This window comes from Carcharodon carcharias, chromosome 3 (assembly GCF_017639515.1).
Source record: "Carcharodon carcharias isolate sCarCar2 chromosome 3, sCarCar2.pri, whole genome shotgun sequence".
NCBI classification, from domain to species: Eukaryota; Metazoa; Chordata; class Chondrichthyes; order Lamniformes; family Lamnidae; genus Carcharodon; species Carcharodon carcharias.
This window is the reverse complement of record NC_054469.1, coordinates 188,941,875-188,965,165: the sequence shown is the minus strand read 5'-3', so window position 1 is coordinate 188,965,165 and position 23,291 is coordinate 188,941,875. Positions and strand designations below refer to the sequence as shown.

The window sequence follows — 23,291 nt, the reverse complement described above, 5'->3', positions numbered from 1 at the left end:
TCAGATGTCACACAGTGCCATGGATGAGTTCCAAACTGCACCACCTTCCCCTCATCCACGCTAGTATTCAATGTTGAAAACCACAAGAGATTGAGTGCAGGGTGGGCAGACACCAAACCGAGTGGGGGACATGGGTGTCAGACCGAGAAAGAGAGAATGCACACAAGCAACAGACAGAGAGAGAAATACAGCCATTAGATAAATAGGCAGAGAGGGAGAGCGAGAGAGAAGGTACTAGGTGGACAGAGACACAAGACTGACAGACAACCAGGCAGAGAAGGCAATGAGAGGGAGAGCCTGTGCTGGAGAGAAAAAGCACCAGCCAGACACAGAGAGAGACACACAGAGAATGTCTATATATTTACATGAGAACTATTTTCAGTTTACAGTTCTCTTACTCCCGCTTATTATTTATGCAGACCAGATTTTTATTTAGTTCAATCTGGATCCCTTAAATTTTGATATTGCCTCCCTGGTTAATTTTAACTTTATCCCTTTAGATCTAATTAATTACTATGATTTTTTATATGTTTACTTTTTCCTTGGTTCATAGCAGTTAGCTTTTATTTCCACCTTTCCACTTCTGCAAAGAATTCCCACTCTCATCAAATTCCTATTGTCATTTTATTAGATCTCTCCATTTAACAGATCCTCCTAGCTTTGTACACATACAGCTCAGACAATTTCATTGCATCGTTCCTTATTTGCCCTGCTTATTATGGTTTCTACAAATTGTGCAATTATTTTAATCCTCACCCAGCACATATCTCTAAATTGGACAACATTCTTTCTTGGCCAACTTCAGTTTCCAAATTTTAATTCCTGGCCAGCAACCTGTTTTCTCTCCTATTTGATAACTACTCATCTTTTAATTATAGATATGGAAATTTGGAAATTTGTCCATCAGTTTCTAAAGATTCAAGCATGCAGCACCTATAATTTTTAACTAAGTAAGGTTGTGGGAGACTCCATCTATTTAGTTAATTATGAATCACTTTGTTTCATTCATTCGCGAAATCTCACCACAGTTACAATGAGATTTTTCACCAATGGATAGTAAACTTACTGAACTAAACAGCAGAATTTTCCGTGCCCGCTGGCATCGGGTACATTCGGCAGCGTGAGCAGACAATATGGTGAGAAGGCCAAAACTTGGTTTCACAACGTCATGAAACCAGTTTACGATCCCTCTACTCAGTCCATCGTGGCAGGCTTCATTTCTCACCATCAGATGTCAGGAACCTCATTGTAATACATTTGTATATCATTATAAGGCCAGTCTGCCAGAATCACCTCCCCATGCCAGATCATCCTCCCATGTCGGTGGGAAAACACGCTGGTGCAGAACACGTCTTGACAACTGTGCAGGAGTCGGGACTTACCACCAGGGCTTTGCTCACATCGCGGACTTCCCCGAGGAGCAGAATATGCTGGAGCCCGACAGCAATGGGACTCTGCAGGAACATCCATGGCATGCTGGGTGGATTCTCATGAACAAGGCTCCACCACGAAGCAGCTCACAAAGGGTGAAAAGTCACAGTTGATGGTTTGCTCACAATGGATGATGGTCGAGGGGGTGGAGAGAAATGTTCTGCTGTGTTTGGGGGAGGAAGGTGTACCGGGAGATGGGAGAGTGGGAGAGGAAGGTCTAGGACCGACTGGAAGGGAAAGGTGTCCCGGGGGTTGGGAGGGGGGAAAACAAAGGTGTTTGCGGGGGAGAAGATGGCAGCTGGGGAGGTAGGTATAAGGGGGGTGAAATCTGTAAGGGAAGGAGTTCGGAGGGGGGAAGGAGTAGGGGAGGTCCGGAGGGAGGAAGGAGAGTCCGGGCAGAGGAAGGAGTGCCGTTGGGGGTGGTAGAGGAGTAAGGGTGAAGGAACAAGTAAGGGTTGAGGAAGAAGCAAGGGTGTCTGAAGGAGTCAGGGAGGGGGAAGGAATAAGCCTGGTAAGAGGGAATGGTATGAATGACAAAGGGAAGAGTGAGACGGTAGAGTAGGGGGGGTGAGGGTTCAACAGTAGCAATAGAAGGCATGGCGAGGGTGATTGGTGGGGACTCAGAGGCAGACATGGACCCTGGGAGTGGGAAGGAGGTTGTCGGGGAGTTTAATGTGGATGGGAGTCAGATTTTCGGGCAGGAAGGAAACGTGCACATTCACCTGGACATCCCCGAGAGAAAAGTGTTGTGGCCAGTAGGTCACGGAGGGGAGGTGGAAGGTGATGTCAGGGGAGTTGACAGTGATGGGGCAAAGGAAATGGGTGACTAGGGGAGGGGAAAGGATGGGGGAATGAAAGAAAAACTGTATTACCCTCATGCTGGCTGAATCGAAAGCGAACAAGAGTTGTGGTGGGCGAGATCAGGTGATGCATGGGAGTGTGATCAGTGGGTGGGCGGAGGTGCGGGTCAGCTTAGATGGTCAACTGAAAGTGAACCCCAGCAGACAGCATTGAAAATGGGACATTGAGATGAATGTGATATGGGAAGGATCAGCGTGCATGGGAGAGTGCTCGCAAGAGGCTCTGAAAGGCCCTGCTCCTTACACATTCACACACAGGCACTTCTTCCTCCAGAATCACTCGTGGGCTGGCTGCATGCAGCTGAACTGCTAATGGCAGTGGGGGGATGGAATGAAGTGGGAGGACTAGTGTTGAAAAGAAGTTGAAAGACACCAACACACATTATTCAGTGAAAGTGCATATATTTCCAGATTGTGAAGTGACAAAATGTGTTTACCCATGCAACCAACTGTGATTAGAATTTCTTAAATTTTGACTGCCTTAGCCTTCTAGTTGCTGCCCTGACATCCATAGCAGGGGTGGAGACAGCTTGTGCAACAGTTGACCCTGTTGCCTCTGATGCTTTTGGGCGTGGGTCTTCTGGACAGCCGAAGCCTTGGGGATCCTGGCTTGCTCTGGCTGTCCTCCTGTGGGCTAGCTGTTCCCTCTGCAGTGACAGAGGATGAGGTTGAGGGGGGTCACAGGCAAAGGGGACTTGATGGGAGAGGACAGCCTCTGCGTGTCCCAAGTGGATGACCCAAGGGTGTCCAGCTGCCGCTCCTTCTCCCTTCAGGTGCCTGGGGGGCCCCAGCCTGACTTAGGGGGACGTCAAGATGCCTCGTTTCCCTCTCGCGTCACCACTGCAGGAACTCACCCATGGCTCCTGCAATGGGGTGCAGGTCTGCACACATTTCCACGTTCTGCTGGACTAGGGTCTCCATGGTGTCTGCCATCCTCCCCATGGAGACCTCCATACATGCACATGTGGGCACTTCAACAGAGAGCAGGTGGTCACACTCCTCCAATTCATGTGCCACTCTGTTGAGGGCTTCCAACAGCTCTGTGTGCTGCTCCCCTGCCTTTTGCTGACTGCAGGATGAGCTAGATGTTCGTCATCTGACTTGGACCTCACAGATGCCTCTTCCCAGCACTCCTCCAAGTGCCTGGGAGCTCGGCCGAACCCGCCTCCTCCTGCTGTGGACACGTGTCCATCTGGTGACCACCAGATTGTGAACCCGAGTCTGCTCTAGAGCCAGGTCCCACTGAGGTGTGTACCTCTGTGCTGATGGATGGTGTAGGTAAGTACTGAGACGGGTCTTCCAAGCTGCTTATTTCCAATAGAGGAGTCCTCTTAGCTAGAGGTGAGGATGTGGATGGAGCTGAGGGACTGATTGGCTGAGGCCGTTGGTGGCTTGGCAGAGCACCCTGTGAATCAAAGTAGAGATAATTAGTGCATGGTAGCAGAGTCAAAAGCAGGAGATAAACCACTCACATTTGCGTTGACAGAGGGATGATGTGGTGCAGAATCCTCACGAGGATGTTCGCCGCCGACCTCACCATCACCACAGGCATGGTCCCCGACCTCACCAGTCAGAGTGACGGCATGCTCCTCAAAGTGAGTGAGGGGGCTAATGTGGGCCACCCAACCCCTGCTCTGGCACCTCTCCCTGCTGATGTGAGCCAGCTTCTCCTGCATGAAACAGATGGAGAGAGTATGAGCAGGCATGGAATGTTATGTGGTGAGTGGAGACATGGATGGGATGAAGATATGAGCTCCAGGGGATATGAGTCTGTGGAAGATATGAGGGTGTGTGAGAGAGTTAGTGGCATTGTCCCTTGATGTGTGAGATCCCTGTGGTGCATGATACGTTTGTGAGTGTGAGAGTTGAGAGTGATGAGGAGAGTGACTTACCCTGGAGGATCATTCATCCCTTTTCAGCACTGGGTGGCTGTCCTCTTTTGCAGGGCATTGGCACTGACCACCGTTGCCACCACCTGCCAAGCCAGATTGGCTGTCCATCCTACAGCCAGAGCGAGGGGTAGGGAGCATCACGGTGGGCGTCCAATGCATCCAAGAGGCACTCGAGGGATGTGTCATTAAACCAGGGGGCTGTAGTCTTTTTGCCTTTCAAGGCCATGTCTTCCGTGCAGCAGTTGTGGGCTGAAAGCACTGAGAGGTGTGCGCATGGCTACACTTTAAATATGGTGCCTGGCATGATGAAGCAGCATGGTGTTGGTGTGACGGGCAAACAAGAGCCCACACACCATCGAAAAGGCATGTTTCCCAGGAATGCATAATTAATGTGGCAGGATTGGGGCGATACAGCATGAGAAGCCGCCATTGAAGCCAGCAGGTAAAATGTTGTTTCTCCCGCCCACTACCACACATAGTACAAATTGGGATGATTCCGCCCAAGGTTTTAATTAATGTTGATGGACCGATTTTTAAAATAATAATACCTACTCCCCAACCTCTCTCAAATATAAAAAAATGACTGTTGAAATGTAACTAATTTAATCTCCTTTAGGGCTTGCACTGTTTATACAGAACTCTTAATTCACATTCCTTTCCTCAGTTACAGAGCAATACTTTTGCCAACTTTACAATGATACTAAACTTGAATACCACGCTACAGTGTCCCAGATGAGGATTGCCAGGACGACTGCTAGTTTCCATACTGAACGAGCTGATACATCAAGCCAGGAGGAGGCATGGAGTGCTTACGTGGGCTGGTAGCAAACTAAAAGTTTTTCAGCATCCTGGTCCCACAAAAATGAATAAAGATTTCTTTGGCTGATTTCTGGGCAGCCTCCAGTAGTCCCCTTAACACAATTAGCAATGTTGAGCAATGCCTGGCACAAATCGACCACGTACCTCAAATTTGTAATCAAGATCTTGTAATTGGCATTGTACCCTTAATTGTTTATTTAGGCAGTCTCCCACAATGGCCACCTTCTCATTTACAAGTCTATTTAAAAAGTGCATTGATGCCTTGAGTCAAGGTACCCCTCTCTATTTTCACCCCTTCCGATAATGTTCCCACTAAGGCAGAAACCCTTAACTCATTTAAATGGTACCTGAATCAGCACCTGAAGTGCTGTAATCTGCAAGGCTATGGACCAGGTGCCAGAAGGTGGGATTAGAATGGGCGGCTACTTCTTTTTTTATTTTTTATTTTTCAGCTGGCACAAAACGATGGGTTGAATGACCTCTTCTGTGCCATAACCTTTCTATGGTTCTATGGCTATAAGGTGTGCATGTGCAAAAAAGTGATTAAAAGATACTGCACATTGAAATGAACAAGCCATGCACAACAATAAAAAGAGAGGGTACACTGCCTCCCCAGCCCCTGGCTGGATATTGAAAATCATCTTTGGGACTTCACAAACCTAACACAGTATTAATTCATAACCTCCATAGAGGTTGCACAGTGATAGAAATATTGATGAGCCAAGATGGGCCCAGATACATCTTTGGTTGGGCAGGAGCCATTGATCAACTATGAGCTTCAAATTTTGAAGGATCTCTCCCAACCAGGAACACCAAGAGACTACAGTTCATGTTTTTCACTTATTCCCAGGAAAAAGACAATTAAAATAGCGTTTTCATAAATAAAGGTTACTGTTGCCAATTCAACTGAATAAGGCCAGCCTCTCTGATCTTCACCTCCAGCCAAACAATCAATCACCCATCAATCAGGCATCAATCTTCCAACGACTGATGATTATGTAAAGTAAATAAGTAGAGACCTAGTGATATCCATGTTAACTGCTTTACATTTAAAAAAATTAAATACATTTAGATGCATAACTCAATTTGACAAGTTTGCAGATAGTCTATTAATAGTTTCTTGGGGCGTTTTGTATTTTCAACTGACATTTGTGGTAACAAATGTGCTGTTGGCACCTGATTTAATTAGACTTGTACTTACCTTTTCAATCACCCCTTGGCCTAGACTGTTGATGGCCTTAAGTTTCCTTTCAGATAGAGGTGGATAAAACTGAATGGTGTTTTTCTGAAGGAGGGCTAGAGGAGCAGTAATCAAAACCTGCCAAGACAACACGCAAATATTAAGTCAGTTAAATGGGCCATTGTACACCATTAAGATATTTTAAACAAATATTCACACTCATAACTTATTTCAACAACTTAGAAGAGATCAATTGTTTTCTTTCCTACTACTGGTTGCCCAGTACAATTTGCACGCTGGGTCTGATAATGTTATGTGTGAAATGGAACAAACTCTTAAAAACTTAGAGAAGAGTTTAGGATGAAACCCAAAGGTAGCCCAATTCCTATACCCCATATTTGCTACCACTTACACCTCTATCTAAAATCAAAGATTGAGGTAAGCTCCAGAAGAGGCTGAGGAGTAACCTGATAGAGGTTTTTAAGATTATGAAATGTAGACTATAGAAAACATTTCACTTGTGGGAGGACCAAAGATAGGGGTCACAAATTCAAGACAGTCATTAATAGATTCCTTAGGAAATTCAGGGCAACCTACTTTACCCAGAAGCTGGTTAGAATGTGGAACTTGCTACCAGCCATAGTAATGAGAATGCAATGGATAAATTTAAGAAAAACTAGATAAAAATGAGAAGGAAAAAGCAATAGAAGCCTCTAGAGATAGGGCCACCCAAAGGAGGTCAGAGGAAGTTGGTATGGAGCATAAATAATAGTATGGGCCAGTTGAGCCTAATGGCCTGTTTCATGGCTGTACATTATATGTAATGGTGAGTGCCATTTTCATGAAAGGAATTTATAAGTTACAAGAAACCACAGGTTCAAAATATGGATAAGAGTTTATGTAGGACTAAAATTAAAGATACTAGGATAAACTATTTTTCTTTTAGCTTAAGAACCTCAAATCTGCTCTTTACTGTACGCAATAGTGGATCATGACTGATAAACTCTACATCTCAAAATAATATCTATCTTCATCCCATTTCTCCTTTTTCAAAATAAAAAGGGGTTAAAAGTGAGGGGTTTCAGTACCGGGAACAGAAGACTTTATTTTAGGCATCCACTGCCAGCATTATGGTCTCCGAGGTCAGGTGTAGCACAACCAGACATGAGTAAAGGACCCTTGGCACTGCTTCAATGCAACTTAGATGATCACTCTCCATGGCACCAGTATGCTATTTTCAATATCGACTACCCTGCAGCCTTCCTGATTGAGATTACCACAAATTCTGAATTTGAGACTATGGGAGAGATTTATGGAGCCTGCAAGAGCTAGAAATGTCGCGTGCAGGGTGAGTTAATCAGGCAGGATGCAAAATTTCGATTTCCCAATGGCAGAGGTAAAGTCAGCAGCATGTTTGCAGTGTCTCTAGCCTCCTGCCAGCCTTTGGCAGGTTCATACGTAATACATTTGCATGCCATGAGAACTCATTAGGGTTAAAACTTATTGAATTATGTCCTCCCTTCAAGGTAAAGTCAGTGACACACGAAAATCTCATGGTACCCAGTTCACATTTGTTTAAAACTAGTGTGCATCAGTTGGTTTTGTGCAGTTTTGCATAAAATTTTGCTGGCTTAATTCTATAGCACAAGGTAAGACAGCAGGAGAATAGCAGCTGGCGTGGATGCTTGGGACCGGTAAGGGTGAGTCAGTGGTATTGTGGAGTGGAAGAGGATCCACGCGAGGACAGAGGTTGGGATCGGGTGAATGGAGGAGTGGAGGAAGGATCCAGGGCAGGATTGAAGGTGCGGTCAGGGGCATGAGGAGTGAAATGGGAACGGTCTGGTCCTTTCTGTGGTGGGGGGGAACAGTCAAGAAAATGAGGGGCCTAAAGGGCACTACCAATACTGTCCAAATGTGTGCCCATCTCAGGGTAATGGCTGGCAGAGTCCTTACAGGGCTTTGAGTTCACTTACAACATTTCAATTATTCCCAACGAGTGTGCTCTCGGATCAGAATGTCCTTTACAATGCAAAGAGGGAGGGTCAGCTGAGTCTGCAAGTTCTGCCATGTCCCACAGAGTGACAAATATAACGCTGGACACTAACAGGAACATTCAATAAGGAGTGAACCAAAAAGAAAAATCACAACATTGCTTTTTCTACAATAAATGACCCTAACTCACCTGTCAACATCAATCCATGCCAACCATGAGGCATGCCAGTACATTTAGCTCTATGATTAAGCTAGTCATAACAAATAATGATGATGCACATATGAATTAAGTAAAACCAATGTAATGTGAAATATTTACAAGTCAAATTTAATTTTGAAAAAAAAGTGCCACCTTTGCATGCTCAAGTTTTATGTTAATGGCAATGGAGTTGGGCAGGAAATTTTGGACTTGACGCAGTGCCTTCCTGTTTGACCAGGATGCTCTTTTATAGCCCACTCATAGCTGCAGCACTGTCAGCTGACCAAGGGTTTCACCACTGAAAAGCACCCCTGCTGTGTGAACACGTTTGCCCTATATGCTACCAGCACTTTAAATTTTAACTGTAATCACATGGGAAATGGCAAATGCTGGCCAAGCCAGTGACGTCCAAATCCCATGAGCAAATATATTAAAAAAGCAAGAGAGCAGAAATGGCATACACTTCTGGTCATGCCGCGGTGAACAGCACACTGTTGACAAAATCCCCCCTATTTCTGCACTGTAGGTCCATGCCCATTTTGAACTGGGTTCAAACTGATAACCTCATTTCACATAGTGCAAATAAGGCCACCAGACAGTAGAACATTATGCTAACACTTTCAAAAATTGCTTAACGAAGTGACCACTCTTCAAAAGTTATTCATTGGATATGATGCATATTAGACCATGCCAGGAGATGCAATAAGGCATTATATATGCAGGCTCTCAATTTATCAGCACTTTGCAAACAAGCCAAAATAAATATTACTGATTTAAATGGTACAATGTAAATCTCATGAAACTATTTAACAAAATATTGTGTAATTTTTAAAAATTCATTCACGGGATGTGGGCTTCGCTAGCTGGGCCAGCATTTATTGCCCATCCCGAGTTGCCCTTGAGAAGGTGATGGTGAGCTGCCTTCTTGAACCGCTGCAGTCCATGTGGTGTAGGTACACCCACAGTGGTGTTAGGAAGGGACTTCCAGGATTTTGACCCAGCGATCCTATTGAAAAAGACCAGTGACCCGAAATGTTAACTGTTTCTTTGCACAGATCCTGCCTGACCTGCTGAATTTTTCCAGTATTTTTCATTCTTATTACAAAAGACCAGTGGAACCGTTTGTTTGCACTGGCAACCAAGGAAATAGATGCTCCTAGGCTCCTGCCAGTGCATCCTGCATTTGGTCTCCAGGAAATGCCAGACCCCTCCTGTAGGACTGTCCTCTTCAATTTTCTCTTCCTCTGAAAAATGTCATAACCTCTGACATGACATGGCTCAGAGAAAGAAATTGAGTGGAGTGGGGTCAGAACCTGCAGCTATCTCTACTCCATGGACAACAATACACCCCACCATGTGACCCCATTGATTAATTCCTATACATATTAGGATAATCATTTGCAGTTTTAGAACAAAGACAGGTATTTTTAATTTCCCTTCTCTTTGTAGATTATTCCGTTTCTTCACAGCTACAGCATAAATTAATTTTTCAATACTCATGTCATTGGACTGATGAGGAAAAACATTTCACGATGAGGTCATGTGATAATTTTCCACAAAGTAAGTCACACACACAACTTAATTGTAGAGTTACTATGGATTTACCTTCTGAGTTGTCCACAACATTCCATTAGCTGTTCCAATGCGGATATCATCTCCTGAGTAATGAATAGTTTGTACCTGTAAAGGTTAAAGAAAAACAATCAAATCTCCATAATTAATATGAGACACTCAATTTCTACCAGCTTGGCAGAAATGATCTGTTTGAAAGCAAATAATGGACAAAAAGGCGAATATATGATTAGGAACAATGCATTAAAGTGAATATGCAGCACACTGCAGTTCCTAACCCCAAAATTAATTTACAACTTGTAGTCCTTTCGATGCTTTTATTTTGTTTTTCCATTGTGCATCCATATTGTGCTGACAGGTGGAGACTCATTTTTGTTATACTCCAAGTTATTAATGTATGAAGTTATTCTCATGGAAGTTCTGCAATCAACAAGTCATCATGGCAAGTTTAATTTAGAGAGGACGATTCATGGGATACTGGATGTGATAAAAATTGAGAAAGAAGCAGTACTTAAAATGGACAAGTAATCCAGTCAAGGTGGGATGCATCCTCAGTTGCAGAGGGAAGTAAGGATAGAAACTGCAATATGCTAGCTTCAATCTAGCAATCTAGCAAAAGGATTGGAGGATTACAAATATTACACATGTTCAAAAAGCAATTATAGCCAAGTCAGCTTTACATTGGTGGGTGGGGAAGCTTTTAGAAATAATAATCCAGAAGAAAATTATCACTGGACAAAAGTCTTGTTTAAGGAAGTTGATTTTGAGTTTTGGATGATGTGACAGAAAGTGTGTGTAAGGGCAGTGCAGTTAATGTTGTATATATGAACTCTCAAAAGACATTTGATAACATACCACTTCTCAGGCTTGTTAGCAAAAATGAAATTTTTAGGATTAAAAGGGGCAGTAGCAGCCTGGATACAAAACTGGCCAAGGAATAGAAATCAGACTTCTTGCATGTGACATTTTGCAGCTTTACAAATACAAGTTGGACAGCCACAGTGTACTGTGAGGTGGATTGCCTTGAATCCTGCAGCAAATTTTCATCGGCCACATTCACTGACAATGTCGTGAACAGTCTTATTCAGATGACCAGAGTTACATGCTGGGCTGTCATTGAAATTCCATTTGTAGAGGTGATGTGATTTTCTTGCATGCAGAATGCGGATCCTGGTAAGTGCAGACCACTGTCTGGGTGGGGGGATTGAATCCTGGAAGCTTGACAGTTGGATCACTCACCAGACCATTGTTGGCAATATTGGTGTCAGACCACAGGTTGCAGCATTTGTCCTTTTTGTCAAAAGCTGCATCGCTCAAAACATTTGCAGAGCTCCATAAAGGTTTGCGTTACTTGATTCACATATTCGGTAGGTTATGAAGGTTTTTGTGGATTGACAGTTCGGGGTTGGCTTGAATGGGGTTAAACTCATTCAGCATTTTTGTCTCCTGGCGTACGTCGGGGGGAAATTAGACAGGACTGGGAGCCATTCTAAAGGCGTTGATTTCAGTGTACCACTGATCATTCACATTGGCTTGTTAAAGCTTGTTAAAGCTTGGCATTTTACGTGGCTGCATTCCAAATCCTAATTACTCACTGTGTGAAAAAGTTTTTTCTCGCCTCGCATTTGCTTCTTTTGCAAAACATTTTAAAACTGTGCCCTCTGGTTCTTGATCTGTTTAGGAGGGGAAACAGTTTCTCCATATCTACTCTGTCCCAACCTCTCATGATTTTGAAAACTACTATCAAGTTTCCTCTCAGCCTTCTCCTCGTCAAAGAAAATAGTCCCAACTTCCCCAATCTCTCCTTATAACAGAAATGTCTCATCCCTGGAACCATTCTCGCAAACCTCTTCTGCACTCTCTCCAATGCATTCACATCCTGCCCATAGTGTGGCACCCAGAATTGTACACAATACTCCAGCAGAAGTCTGACCAGTGTCTTATATAAGTTCATCATAACCTCCCAGCTCTTGTACTCTATGCCCCTATTAATGAAGCCTAGAATACTGTATGCTTTAGAAACAGCACTATCTGTCTTGCCACCATTAATGACTTATGTACATATACACCAGGGCTCTCTACTCTCTGCTTTAGAATAGTATCCTTTATTTTATACTGTCTCGCCATGTTCTTTGTACCCAAGTGTATCACCTCTCACACTTCTCCAACTGAACTTCATCTGCCACCTGTCTGCCCACAATGATTCAATGTCCTTTTGAAGTTCTACATTGTCCTCCTCATGGTTTACAATTCCCCCAAGTTTTATGTCGTCCGCAAACTTTGAAATTTTCCCCTGCACACCAAGATCTAGATCATTTATATATATCAGGAAAAGCAAGGGTCACAATACCCACCCCGGGAACTCCACTACAAACCTTCTTCCAGCCTGAAAAATACCCTTTTAACCATTATTCCCTGTTTCCTATCCCTCAGTCAATTTTGTGTGCATGTTGCTACTGTCCCTTCTATTCCATGACCTACAACTTTACTCATAAGTCTGTTGTATGGCACTGTATCAAATGCCTTTTGGAAGTCCATATACACCACATCAACAGCCTTGCCCTCATTAACCATCTCTGTTAGCGCTTCAAAAAACTCCAGCAAGTTAGTTAGACACAATTTTCCTTTAACAAATCCATGCTGACTCGTCTGAATCAATCCACATTTTTCCATTGACTATTAATTCTATCCTGAATAAATATTTCTAGAAGTTTCTCCACCACCAAAATTAAACTGACTGGTCTGTAATTGCAGGGCAGAACTTTAAACCTTTTTTGAACAAGGGCATAGTGTTTGCAATTCTCCAGTCCTCCAGCACCTCCCCGAATCCGGGGAATATTGAAAGATTGTCAATGCCTCTGCAATTTCCACTCTCACTTCCTTCAATATTCTTGGATGCATCTCATCCAGTCCCAGTGCCTTTTCAACTTTAAGTACCAACAGCTTATCCAATACCTCCTCCTTATTAATTTTAAACCCTTCCAGTGACTGAGTTTCCTCCTCTGTCACCATGGCCTGGGCAGCATCTGTCTCGTAGGTAAAGACAGATGCAAAGTATTCATTTAACACCTCAGCCATGCCTCTTGTCTCTATGTGTGCATCCCCTTTTTGGTCCCTAATTGGCCCTACTCCTCCTTTCACCACTCTTTTACTATTGATGTGCTTAAAGGATACTTTGGGATTTCCTTTTATGTCAGCTGCCAGTCTTTTTTCATAATCCTTCTTTGCCTCTCGTATTTGCTTTTCACATCCCTTATGAATCTTCTGTACTCAGCTTGGTTCTCAATTGTATTTACTACCTGACACCAGTCGTAAGCACACTTTTTCTTCTTTAGCTTAATTTCTATCTTCTTTGTCATCCAAGGGTCTCTGGATTTGTGTGTCCTACCCTTTCCTTTTGAGGGAACATACCTTGACTGTGCCCAAACCATCTCCTCTTTGAAGGTTGTCCATTGTTCAGTTGCTGCAGCTGAGCAGTGGCAGTGAGCTATTTTCTTGAAACACTAGAGTCCTTGTAATTAAGGTTGTCCTGCAATGCTGTTAGGAAGGTAATTCCAGGATTTTGATCAGTAACAGAATGGGAAGATGCTGTCGAGGGAGCCTTGGTGAGTTGGTGCATTGCATCTTGTAGATTGTACACACTTAAGCCACAGTACACATGTGGTGAAGTGAATACTTAAGATGGTAAATGAGGTTTCAACAAATGGGCTGTTCTTTCCTAAATAGTGTTGAACATCTTAAGTGCTGTTGGAACACTCTTCACCCTCTACAGGGAGCGGAAGTGGTGGCATATTGGCAATGTAACGGGATTAATAATCCAGAGGCCCAAGGCTAATTCTCTGGGGACACAGGTTCAAATCCCACCATGGCAGCTGGTGGAATTTAGGTTCAATTAATAATCTAGAGTTAAAAAGCTAGTCTCAGTAACGGCGATAGTCGTAAAATCCATTTGGTTCACTAACGCTCTTTAGGGAAAGAAATCTGTCACCCTTACCTGGTCTTGCCTATGTGTTACTCCAGAGCCACAGCGATGTGGTTGACTCATAAAATGCCCTCTGAAATGGCCAAGCAAGCCACTCAGTTGCATCGAGTCACTACAAAGTCTAAAAGAAATGAAACCGGACAGACCACTCGGCATCGACCTAGGCACCAGAAACAACAACTGCAAACCCAGCCCTGTCAACCTACAAAGTTCTCCTTAATAACATCTGGGAGCTTGTGCCAAAATTGGGAGAGCTGTCTCACAGACCAGTCAAGCAACAGCCTGATATAGTCAAGCTTAGTGAGTCATACCTAACAGACAATGCCCCTGATACCACCATCTCTGGGTATGTCCTGTTCCATCTGCAGGACAGACCCACCAGAGGTGGTGGCAGTGGTATACAATTGGAAAGGAGTTACCCTGGGAGCCCTCAACATTGACTCCGGACCCATGAAGTCTCATGACATCAGGTCAAACATTGGAAAAGAAATCTCCTGCTGATTACCAACTACTGGTTCAGCTGATGAACACCATGTTGAACACCAACTGGAGGAAGCACTGAGGGTGGCAAGGGCAAATAATGTACTCTGGGTTCAATGTCCATCAACAAGTGTGGCTCAGTAGCACCATTACTGACCGAGCTGGTCAAGTCCTAAAGGGCATTGCTGCTAGACTGGGTTTGTGGCAGGTTGTGAGCAAACCAAGAAGAGACAAAAACCTGCTCTACCTCATTGTCACCAACCTATCTATGGCAGCATTAATAGGACTGACCACTGCACAGCCATTGTGGAAACAAAGTCCCACCTTCATACTAAGGATACCCTCCATTGTGTTGTGTGACACTACAACCGTGCCAGATGGATGAATTTCAAACAGATCAAGCAGCTCAAAATTGGGCATCCATGAGGTGTTGACGGCCATTAGCAGCAGCAGAATTGTATTTGACCACAATCTGTAACCTCCTGATCCGTCTTATCCCCCACTCTACAATTATCAAGCTGGGAAATCAACACGGGTTCAATGAAAAGTGCAGGAGGGCATTCCAGGAGCAATGCCAGGCATACCTAAAAATGAGATATCAACCCGGTGAAGTTACAACACAAGACTACTTGCATGCCAACAGCAAAAGACAAGCAATCCCACAACCAACAGATCAAATTTAAGCTCTGCAGTCCTGCCACATCCAGTCATGAATGTTGGTGAACAATTAAACAACTAGCAGGAGGAGGACTCCACAAATATCCCCATCCTCAATGATGGGGGAGCCCAGCACATCAGTGCAAAAGACACGGCTGAGGCATTTGCAACTATCTTCAGCCAGAAGTGCTGAGTGGATGATCCATCTCCGCCTCTTCCTGGGCTCCCAACATCACAGATGCAAGCATCAGCCAACTTGATTCACTCCACGTGATATCAAGAAACAGCTGTCCACAATAAGCAGGGCAAATGTAACACAGCCAACTACCGCCCAATCAGTCTATTCTCAATCATCAGCAAAGTGATAGAAGGGGTCAGACATAGACAAGTGGCACTTACACAGCAATAACCTGCTCACTGCTCAGTTTGCATTCTGCCAATGCCACTCGGCTCCTGACCTCATAACAGCCTTGGTCCAAACAAGGCAAACGGAGTGTAGCTGAGCTAACTGAGTGAAGACTTGGAGTTTGGATTTGGTTCTTGCTATATTACAGGGAAAGAAGCTAGCTGTTTGGTCAGAATTTGGTAAGCGGGTAAGTTCTATTCTATCCCTAAGGTTTAAAATAGTACACAAATTGGTGGTAAAGTTAATAAAACATATAAGAAAGCAACAAAAATAAGTGATTAATATAATTAAGTAATTATTTAAAACACATTAAGGATGGCAGGGCAGGTGACATGTCAAGGCTGCAGCATGTGAGAGCTCCTAGATAACATTGTGATCCAGGGCAAACACATTTGCAGTTAAGTCTTTGTGGCTTGAGGAACTTCAGCTCAAATTTATTGAGCTGGAGGCTGAACTGCAGACTCTGCGATACATCAGGGAGGGGGAAGGTTATCTGCATGCTTTGTATCAGAAGGCAGTCACACCATTTAGGATAGGGTCTTCTGATTTGGTCAGTGGCCAGGGACACGAGGATGTGACTGCAAATGAGGCAGGAGTGTGATTCTCTGCCATTGTCCAATAGGTTTTAGGTTCTCTCAGTTTGTTTGGATGAGAGCAGGGACTGTAAGGTGGATGAACAAACTGACAATGGCACTGTGGTACAGGAAACTATTCAAGCGGGGAACTTAGTGATAGTAGGGGACAGTATTATTAGGGGGATTGACACTGTTCTCGGTAGCAAAGAGCGAGAGTCCAGACAGCTATGTTGCCTGTCCAGTGCCAGGGTTCAGGACATCTGCTCAGGGCTGGAGAGGAGCTTACAGTCAGATGGGGGAGGATTCAGTGGCCGTGGACCATGTAGGTACCAACAACATAGGCAGGATGAGGAAGGGGACTCTACATAGTCAGTATGAGGAGTTAGGCACCAAATTAAAGGTAATAATTTCTGGATTATTACATGAGCCATATGCAAATTGGCATTGGAGAAATGAGTGCATGCATGGCTCAAAGGCTGGTGTGAGAGAAATGAGTTCCGGTTTGTGGGGCACTGGCATCAGTATTGGGAAAAGTGGTATCTGTACCATTGGGACAGCCTGCAGCTGAACCGTGCTGGGGCTGGTGTCCTCGCAAGCTGCATAATTAGGGAAATAGAGAGGGTTTTCAACTGAACAGTGGATCAAAGAGTTCAAATTTGGGAAGATGTGGTAAACCAAAGAGTAGAGACAAGGCAAGAGAGAAAGGTATTGATATGAGAAATGATAAACAAACCATGACAAGAAGAAACAAAGAATACAAATCTAAGGGCAAATCAGCAGATAAGGCTAGACACCACAAAAATAATAAAAGGTTAAAACTAAAGGCTCTGTATCTAAACACATGAAGCATTCGAAACAAAACAGATGAACTGATAGCACAAATAGAAATAAATAAGTACGATCAGATAACCATTACAGAGACATGGCTACAGGATGACATATTGAAGGGTACGTGACATTTAGGAAGGACAGTAAGTTAGAAAAAGGTGGTGGGGTGACTCTGTTAATTAATGATGGTATTAGCACATTAGAGAGGGATGACATAAGTTCAGGAAACCAGGATTAGAAGCGATTTGGGTTCAGATGAGAAATGATAAAGGCAAGAAGTCACTTGTGGGAGTGATGTACAGGCCCCCTAATTGTAACTACACAGTAGAAGAGTGTAAAAGAAGATATAATATGAGCTTGCCAGAAAGGTACTCCAATAGTCATGGGGGATTTTAATCTACATATAGACTGGAAAATTCAGATGGGCAAAGGTAGCGTAGATGAGAAGTTCATAGAATATTTTTGGGATAATTTCTTTGAACTGCACATTCTGGAGCCAACAAGAGAGCAGGCTATACTAGAGCTGGCATTGAGCAACGAGATAGGACTAATTGATAACTGCATACTGAAGGCACCCCTAGGTAGCCGCGATCATAATATGATTGAATTTTACATTCATTTCGAGGGAGAAATGTGTGCGTCCCTGACTAGCATTTTGAACTTAAATAGGGGCAATTATGAGGGCATGAAAGCAGAGCTAGCTAAAGTGAACTGACAAATGAGGTTAAGGGATAGGACAATAGAGGTTCAGTGGCAGATATTTAAAGGGATATTTCAGAATACACAGAATAGATACATTCTAATGAGCAAGAAAAATTCCAAAGGGAGGGCTCACCATCTGTGGCTCACTAAAAAAGTTAAAGACAGTATGAACCTTAAAGAAAAAGCATATAATTACGCAATGGCTGGTGGCGGGTCAGAAGGCATAAATGTAATCCTGCGTTGTAGCTTCTTAGTTTGGCACGCTTTTTAGGTATGCCTGGTGCTGCTCCTGGCAGGTTCTTTTACACTATTCAACAAACCAGGCTTGGTCCCCTGGCTTGATGGTAATAGTAGAGTGAAGCATATGCCAGGCCATGTGATTACAGATTCTGGTGAAACTTACCAGATTCTCTGTGATGGAGTTTTGGGCTGTCCTAATTATGACAAGGACATGACAAGTCCATGGTTTGGGTGCTTCTGGTCATTAGATTAAACAAAATACAGAATATTGCGTGGTGTAAAGAAAACGTATAGAATCTGACCATGTTGCATTGCAAAGGCCTAAAAGGCTTTGTGAACTCAAGTTAAGAGCTCAAGGCTATTTTTTTCATTATAGATAAGCAAAGTCACTAGTAAAAACATTTTTAAGGCAATGGAATGTTTAGCAAATAGCAGAAAAGTCATAAAAATGGGATTGAAACTGGTCTGCTGGTTATATTTTGCTTTGATGCCAAATTAGGACTTTGGAGAAGCTTCACATACATAAAAACATGGAGCCGTGATATCTGAAACATGAAGATAAGAAATTGACGTGATTGAATATGTTTTAAAAAATGCTAATTCAGCTGGCCTAATTGGTGCCAAGTGCTTTGAAAACTGCAAGACAGAAGCCAGAATTTTGCCCTTGACAGGTGGGGGGGCCTGACCGACTCAGCGGCAGGCGGGCAGCCGATTGCCGTCGCCGAAACAGGCCGCGCCACCATTTTGCACGGGCAAGCCATTTAAGGTCCGCCCAGCGGGTTAGCGACTCCCGTGTAGAGCGGGAAAATCGTTGCGGAGGCGGGCGTGTTCAGACTGGAACCGGCAGTCTGTATAAAGAGTGGCCAGGCAGCCTTGTTGAGGCAATGCACCTTGGCCACTCAGAGAGAGAGACAGGTTGCTCTCAGAGCACAGGAGCAGGAGCAGGAGGAGGAGGAGGAGGAGGGCTGGCTGCAGGATAGGCCAGCGGGGGGTGCCACTGTGCCCCTTGCTTCTCAGATGCCTGCCTAGCTGTCCTCTTCGAAGAGGTGCCCAGCCATCAGGATACTTTGTATCCCAGAGATGGGAGGAGGAGGGCCCCCCATGTCACCAGGCAGGCATGGCTAGAGGTGGGGGAGACAATAAGCACCCACGACGATGTGCGGCGCACAGGCATACAGTGCCGCAAGCAATTCAATAATTTGCTGCGCTCTGGAAGGGTGAGTACCATGTCAGCCTTGGCCATTTGATCCAGCAGGTAGCCTTAGCCTTTGAGGCCACAACCCCCCACGTCTTACTGTTGTTACTGCATTGGGCATCTGGCACACCCTAGATGGGCAAACAGATAGTGACCATGCTTACATCAGCCTTAGCGGTTAAGGATAAGATAGGTTCTCCGCGCAGCATATGTTGGTGTTTGTTGTATTTGAGTGGTCTGGGGGAAACCTGCAGAGGAGGCAGCTAGACACACACTCAGAACTCCAACACATGTCATATTGATGGTGATGAGATGGTGGAAGGAGAGCCTCAAGGTGTCGTGGCCAAGAGCTATGTGCTGGCCTCGGGGCAGCATCTAGTTGCGCCTCTTTGCCATGGGCGTTAACACCCGCGTGTTATTCAAAGTGATGGACGCCATATGTGTCCAAGGTGGCCATTGGGGGAGGGGGCTGGGACTAGCCGTACTATCTTCTGGGGACTGATCACCAGTAGTGTGGACAGGAGCCGCTGGAGGCCTCAGATGGGCCTGTGTGGTTGGGGTGTGGCGTGCGCATGCAGAGTACATGAGCGATCAGCCCCAATAAATCCGCTTCTCTGTTCCGCAGGCAAAAACCGAACACAATCTCAGCAAATGCCAGAGGACTGCTTCAGCGCCTCACCACCTACGAGGAGCAGGCCATGGAGCTGGGGAGGAGGCAGGCGGCCAGAGCGGCAGGTGGTGGCGAGGCTGGAGTGTAGCGGCCAGGTATTTGAGGTCCACAGTCTGATCCACTCTGTCTCCCCACCATCCAAACTACTGATGGTTGCTGCAATCGTTAATGCTGCAACGCTGCTCATTCACAGACTGAGACACTCAAATGTGTGGGCCATGCACAAAGGTCCCTCGGCCCCTTGAGGATGCACGTCTCCAGCACCTTCCAAAGTCGTCTTATCCCATTTGTGAACACTATCCCCATGGCCTAACATGCCATGGCATCGCTGCTGCACAGCCAAAAACGTTTTGCATCTAAGGAGGATTGGTACCTCCACCACCCTATCAGGCAGTGCGTCCAACATAACTCTGTCCAAAAGGTACTCAGCACCTCACCAGTCAGCCTCAACTTAAATAAATGCCACCACGTAACTCTTCCCTGCAACAAGGGGACATGTTGCCTTCTGCCCACCCATTCTATGCCCCTCCTAACGGAATGAAGGTCAATAATGTGACCTGTCAATCTCCTGTGCTCCACGGCAAATGTCACAAGTGAATGCAATGTTTCCTCATTACCACAACTCTCCAGGCCAGGTACCACTGCACTCTCCCCACTCCAATGCCACATAACATTCCATGTGGCATTCCTTAGGCCATCTGACCAGCCTGTCTGTATGCACGTCTAATATTTGGGCCTCCTCTTGACTCTTTTCCACCCCACCAATGTTCGTCTCCTTAGGGTCTTGGAGGGTGAACGACTTATGAGCCTTGGGCGGGGGGGGAAGGGATGAAAGGTGTTACTGACTGAACGCTAACTGATGCACTGTCCTTGTTGTTAATTTCAGCATCACCACCGTATGGCCGCGGCAAACAAGATTGGAGAACCCTCTCCACACCTAAGGGCCAAGACGTGCACCAGGGCAGCCACAAACACTTCAGTGGGGAATGTAACATCGGCTAGTGTCCCGGGTCACAGTGGAGAGGGCACTCCACAATCGCTGGAGGAGATGGCGGGGCAGAGAATGCCAATGGTGCCAGCAGCCGGAGGGCTCAGGGGACCAAGCACATGCTGAGTCTGGCACTGATGATGTGCCTCTGGAGAAGTCACCAATGCAGCAGCTGCAGGACAAGCGGCAGGATTCGCGGGAGCATCTGGCAGGGTTGCATGAGGGTGTGCTTCATTTGGTCTCTGCGGTGGAGAAGTCCAGGCAGAGTGTAAGTGAAGGCATAAACCTCAGGACAGAGCTTCACGCTTCCTCCACTGAGAGACTGGCGACTCTCATAGAGAGGGGCTTCGATTGGATTGAGACTCTCCTGATTGGGTCACACTTTGACCTGCACCCTCACAGCAGTAATGGCCACAGGTGGTCATTCCCAATGTGGGAGATGTTCTGGGCACCAAGTGTCAGCGCTCGGTGCCCATGCATCTGCGGTGAGCAGGGAGGTCCAATGTGACCTCACATCGGTGCAGCAGCTGTCTGTCATCGCTGCGAGCTCCTCTCAGGGTGGTCCAGATGAGGGCAGCAGTTCCTCCACCCCTCTGCCAGTGAACGTTGCATCCGTTGATACTGCGACAACTGGAGAGGTGCCAGTTCTGGAACTGGCCACTCCCTCCCAGGCGGGGCCATCACAGGCTCCATGGGCCAGAGGACGCCTGCCAAGGTCATCGAGGCCAATAGGACAGCAGAGTCAGCAGGCTGTCTCACAAGCCACTCCGACCGATGGGGCGGCACCTAGATGTAGCACCCACAAACGAAAGCATGAGGCATGTTAGGCACTCCACAGGTCTGTAACTGGTGATTTTGTGTTGGCCTTAGAATAGGGAACAAATAGTTATGTTTGTAAGAGAGATGATTCTCTTTGATATTGGGCGGAATAAAATCCAGTTTTCTGACCATGGCTGAGAGTTTTTCCTTTGTGCTGCATTTGTATGTTTCACAGACATCTCATGAATGTTTGAGTGGACATTGATGTCTCTGCACTAAGCCCTAGTTGCAGCTGATGAGGTGGAAGATGTAGCATCTAAGTGCCACGTGTGGAAGCGCCAGGCAACACTGGTCCTGCTGATCGATATGTGTGGAGCTAGCTGAAGGTTCGCTGGATAAAATTGTCCCGCGTGTCCCTGCCTCCTTGCTGTAGTAGCAGGTCGGCGTGCTGCCCATCATTGCCCTGTGCTTCCTCATCCTCGGAGCCACTGCTGGATACTCATGTGCAGCCTCTTCCACTGCGTCAAGGTCTTCAACGTCAACTGCATCCCACCTTTCCAGCGCAAGATTGTGCAGAGCGCAGCATGCTACCACTATCAGAGAGACGCAATCTGGAGAGTACTAGAGTGCGCCCCCTGAGCGGAAAAGCGAAGGGAAGCGCATCTTGAGAAGACCAATGGCTCTCTCCACCACAGCCCTTGTGGTGCCCTGGCTCCTATTGTAGCACTCCTCAGCTTCTGTTCTTGGATGGCGGAGAGGTGTCATGATCCACCTTCGGAGGGGATAGGGGATAGCCCTTGTCACCCAGCAGCCAACCATCCAGCCGAGCCGGTGCACTGAAGCGCCCCTGCACCTGGGAGTGCCTGAGGATGTAGGCGTCATGGGAGCTGCCTGGGTACCTTGCACAAACTTGGAGAATATGCATCCTGTGATCACACATTATCTGCACGTTCATGGAGAGGAAGCCCTTCCTATTGACGAAGGCACCAGGCTCACCTGCTGGCGCCTTGAAGGCAACATGTATGCAGTCTATTGCACCCTGGATGCGGGGGAAGCCAACAATGGCCGTGAAGCCTCTGGCTCGCAGTGCCTGACTTATCTGGTGGCAGCGGAAGTAGATGAAGGTCAATGCCCATCTGAACAGAGCTTGACACAAGTGTGGACAGCTGATTGGGAGACACTGCAAAGATCACCCACTGAGCCCTGGAAGGAGCCAGGGGCATAGAAGTGGAGGGCAATTGTGAGCTTCAGAGCCATTGGCATGGGGTGTCCACCCACACAGTTAGGGGAGATAACAGGGCCAATCATCTAGCAGATTTGGTTGACTGTCTCCCTTTAGAGACAGAGCCTCCTTCGGCACTGCACCTCAGTCATATTGAGGTAGCTGCTTCATCGCCTGTATACCCTGGCAGCAGGATAGTGGCGTCTTCTGTGGCCCCTTCCACCTTGGACAATCTCTTGGCCCCGCGCCCCTTGTGCCTGCGCCTGGCCTCCCAAAGGTGGCTCCCCTGGAGGCTGATTGTCCACTCCTGGCCTCCTCCTTATTCTATCCCTCCCTTCCTCCTCAGAGGAGCTGCCTCCACTGGAGAGGTCAGAACCCATACCCAGGTTAAATGGAGGCCTCTGGAAAACTGCAGGCCCGATAAAGATTACTGTCTGCAGACTGGTGAGCTGAAGCTTTAAAGTACACAAAAAGCTCTTGGATATCGATATGAACTGCTAACAATCACACGGGCAAGTTTGAAACATTTTTTGCATTAAATACTTCAGGAAAAACGTGAATAACCCCTCTGAGTCCATATATCCCACCAGTGCATGAGTTTTGATAAAAAAATCACCTACCCACCTGCCCATTGGGCCCGTG

General features: G+C 45.9%; 1 protein-coding gene across 5 annotated transcripts in view; it reads right to left on the bottom strand.

Moving 5' to 3' along the window:
* LOC121275837 (lysine-specific histone demethylase 1B) overlaps positions 1-23,291 on the bottom strand; it is a 191,771-nt gene that overhangs the window by 24,043 nt on the left and 144,437 nt on the right. For all 5 annotated transcript variants that reach the window (XM_041183526.1, XM_041183530.1, XM_041183527.1 and 2 more), the window contains 2 exons: positions 9,979-10,053; positions 6,204-6,320 (listed from right to left, as the gene is read on the bottom strand). In XM_041183526.1, the coding sequence (XP_041039460.1) occupies positions 6,204-6,320; positions 9,979-10,053 (192 nt within the window). The remainder of the gene's footprint in view (positions 1-6,203; positions 6,321-9,978; positions 10,054-23,291) is intronic.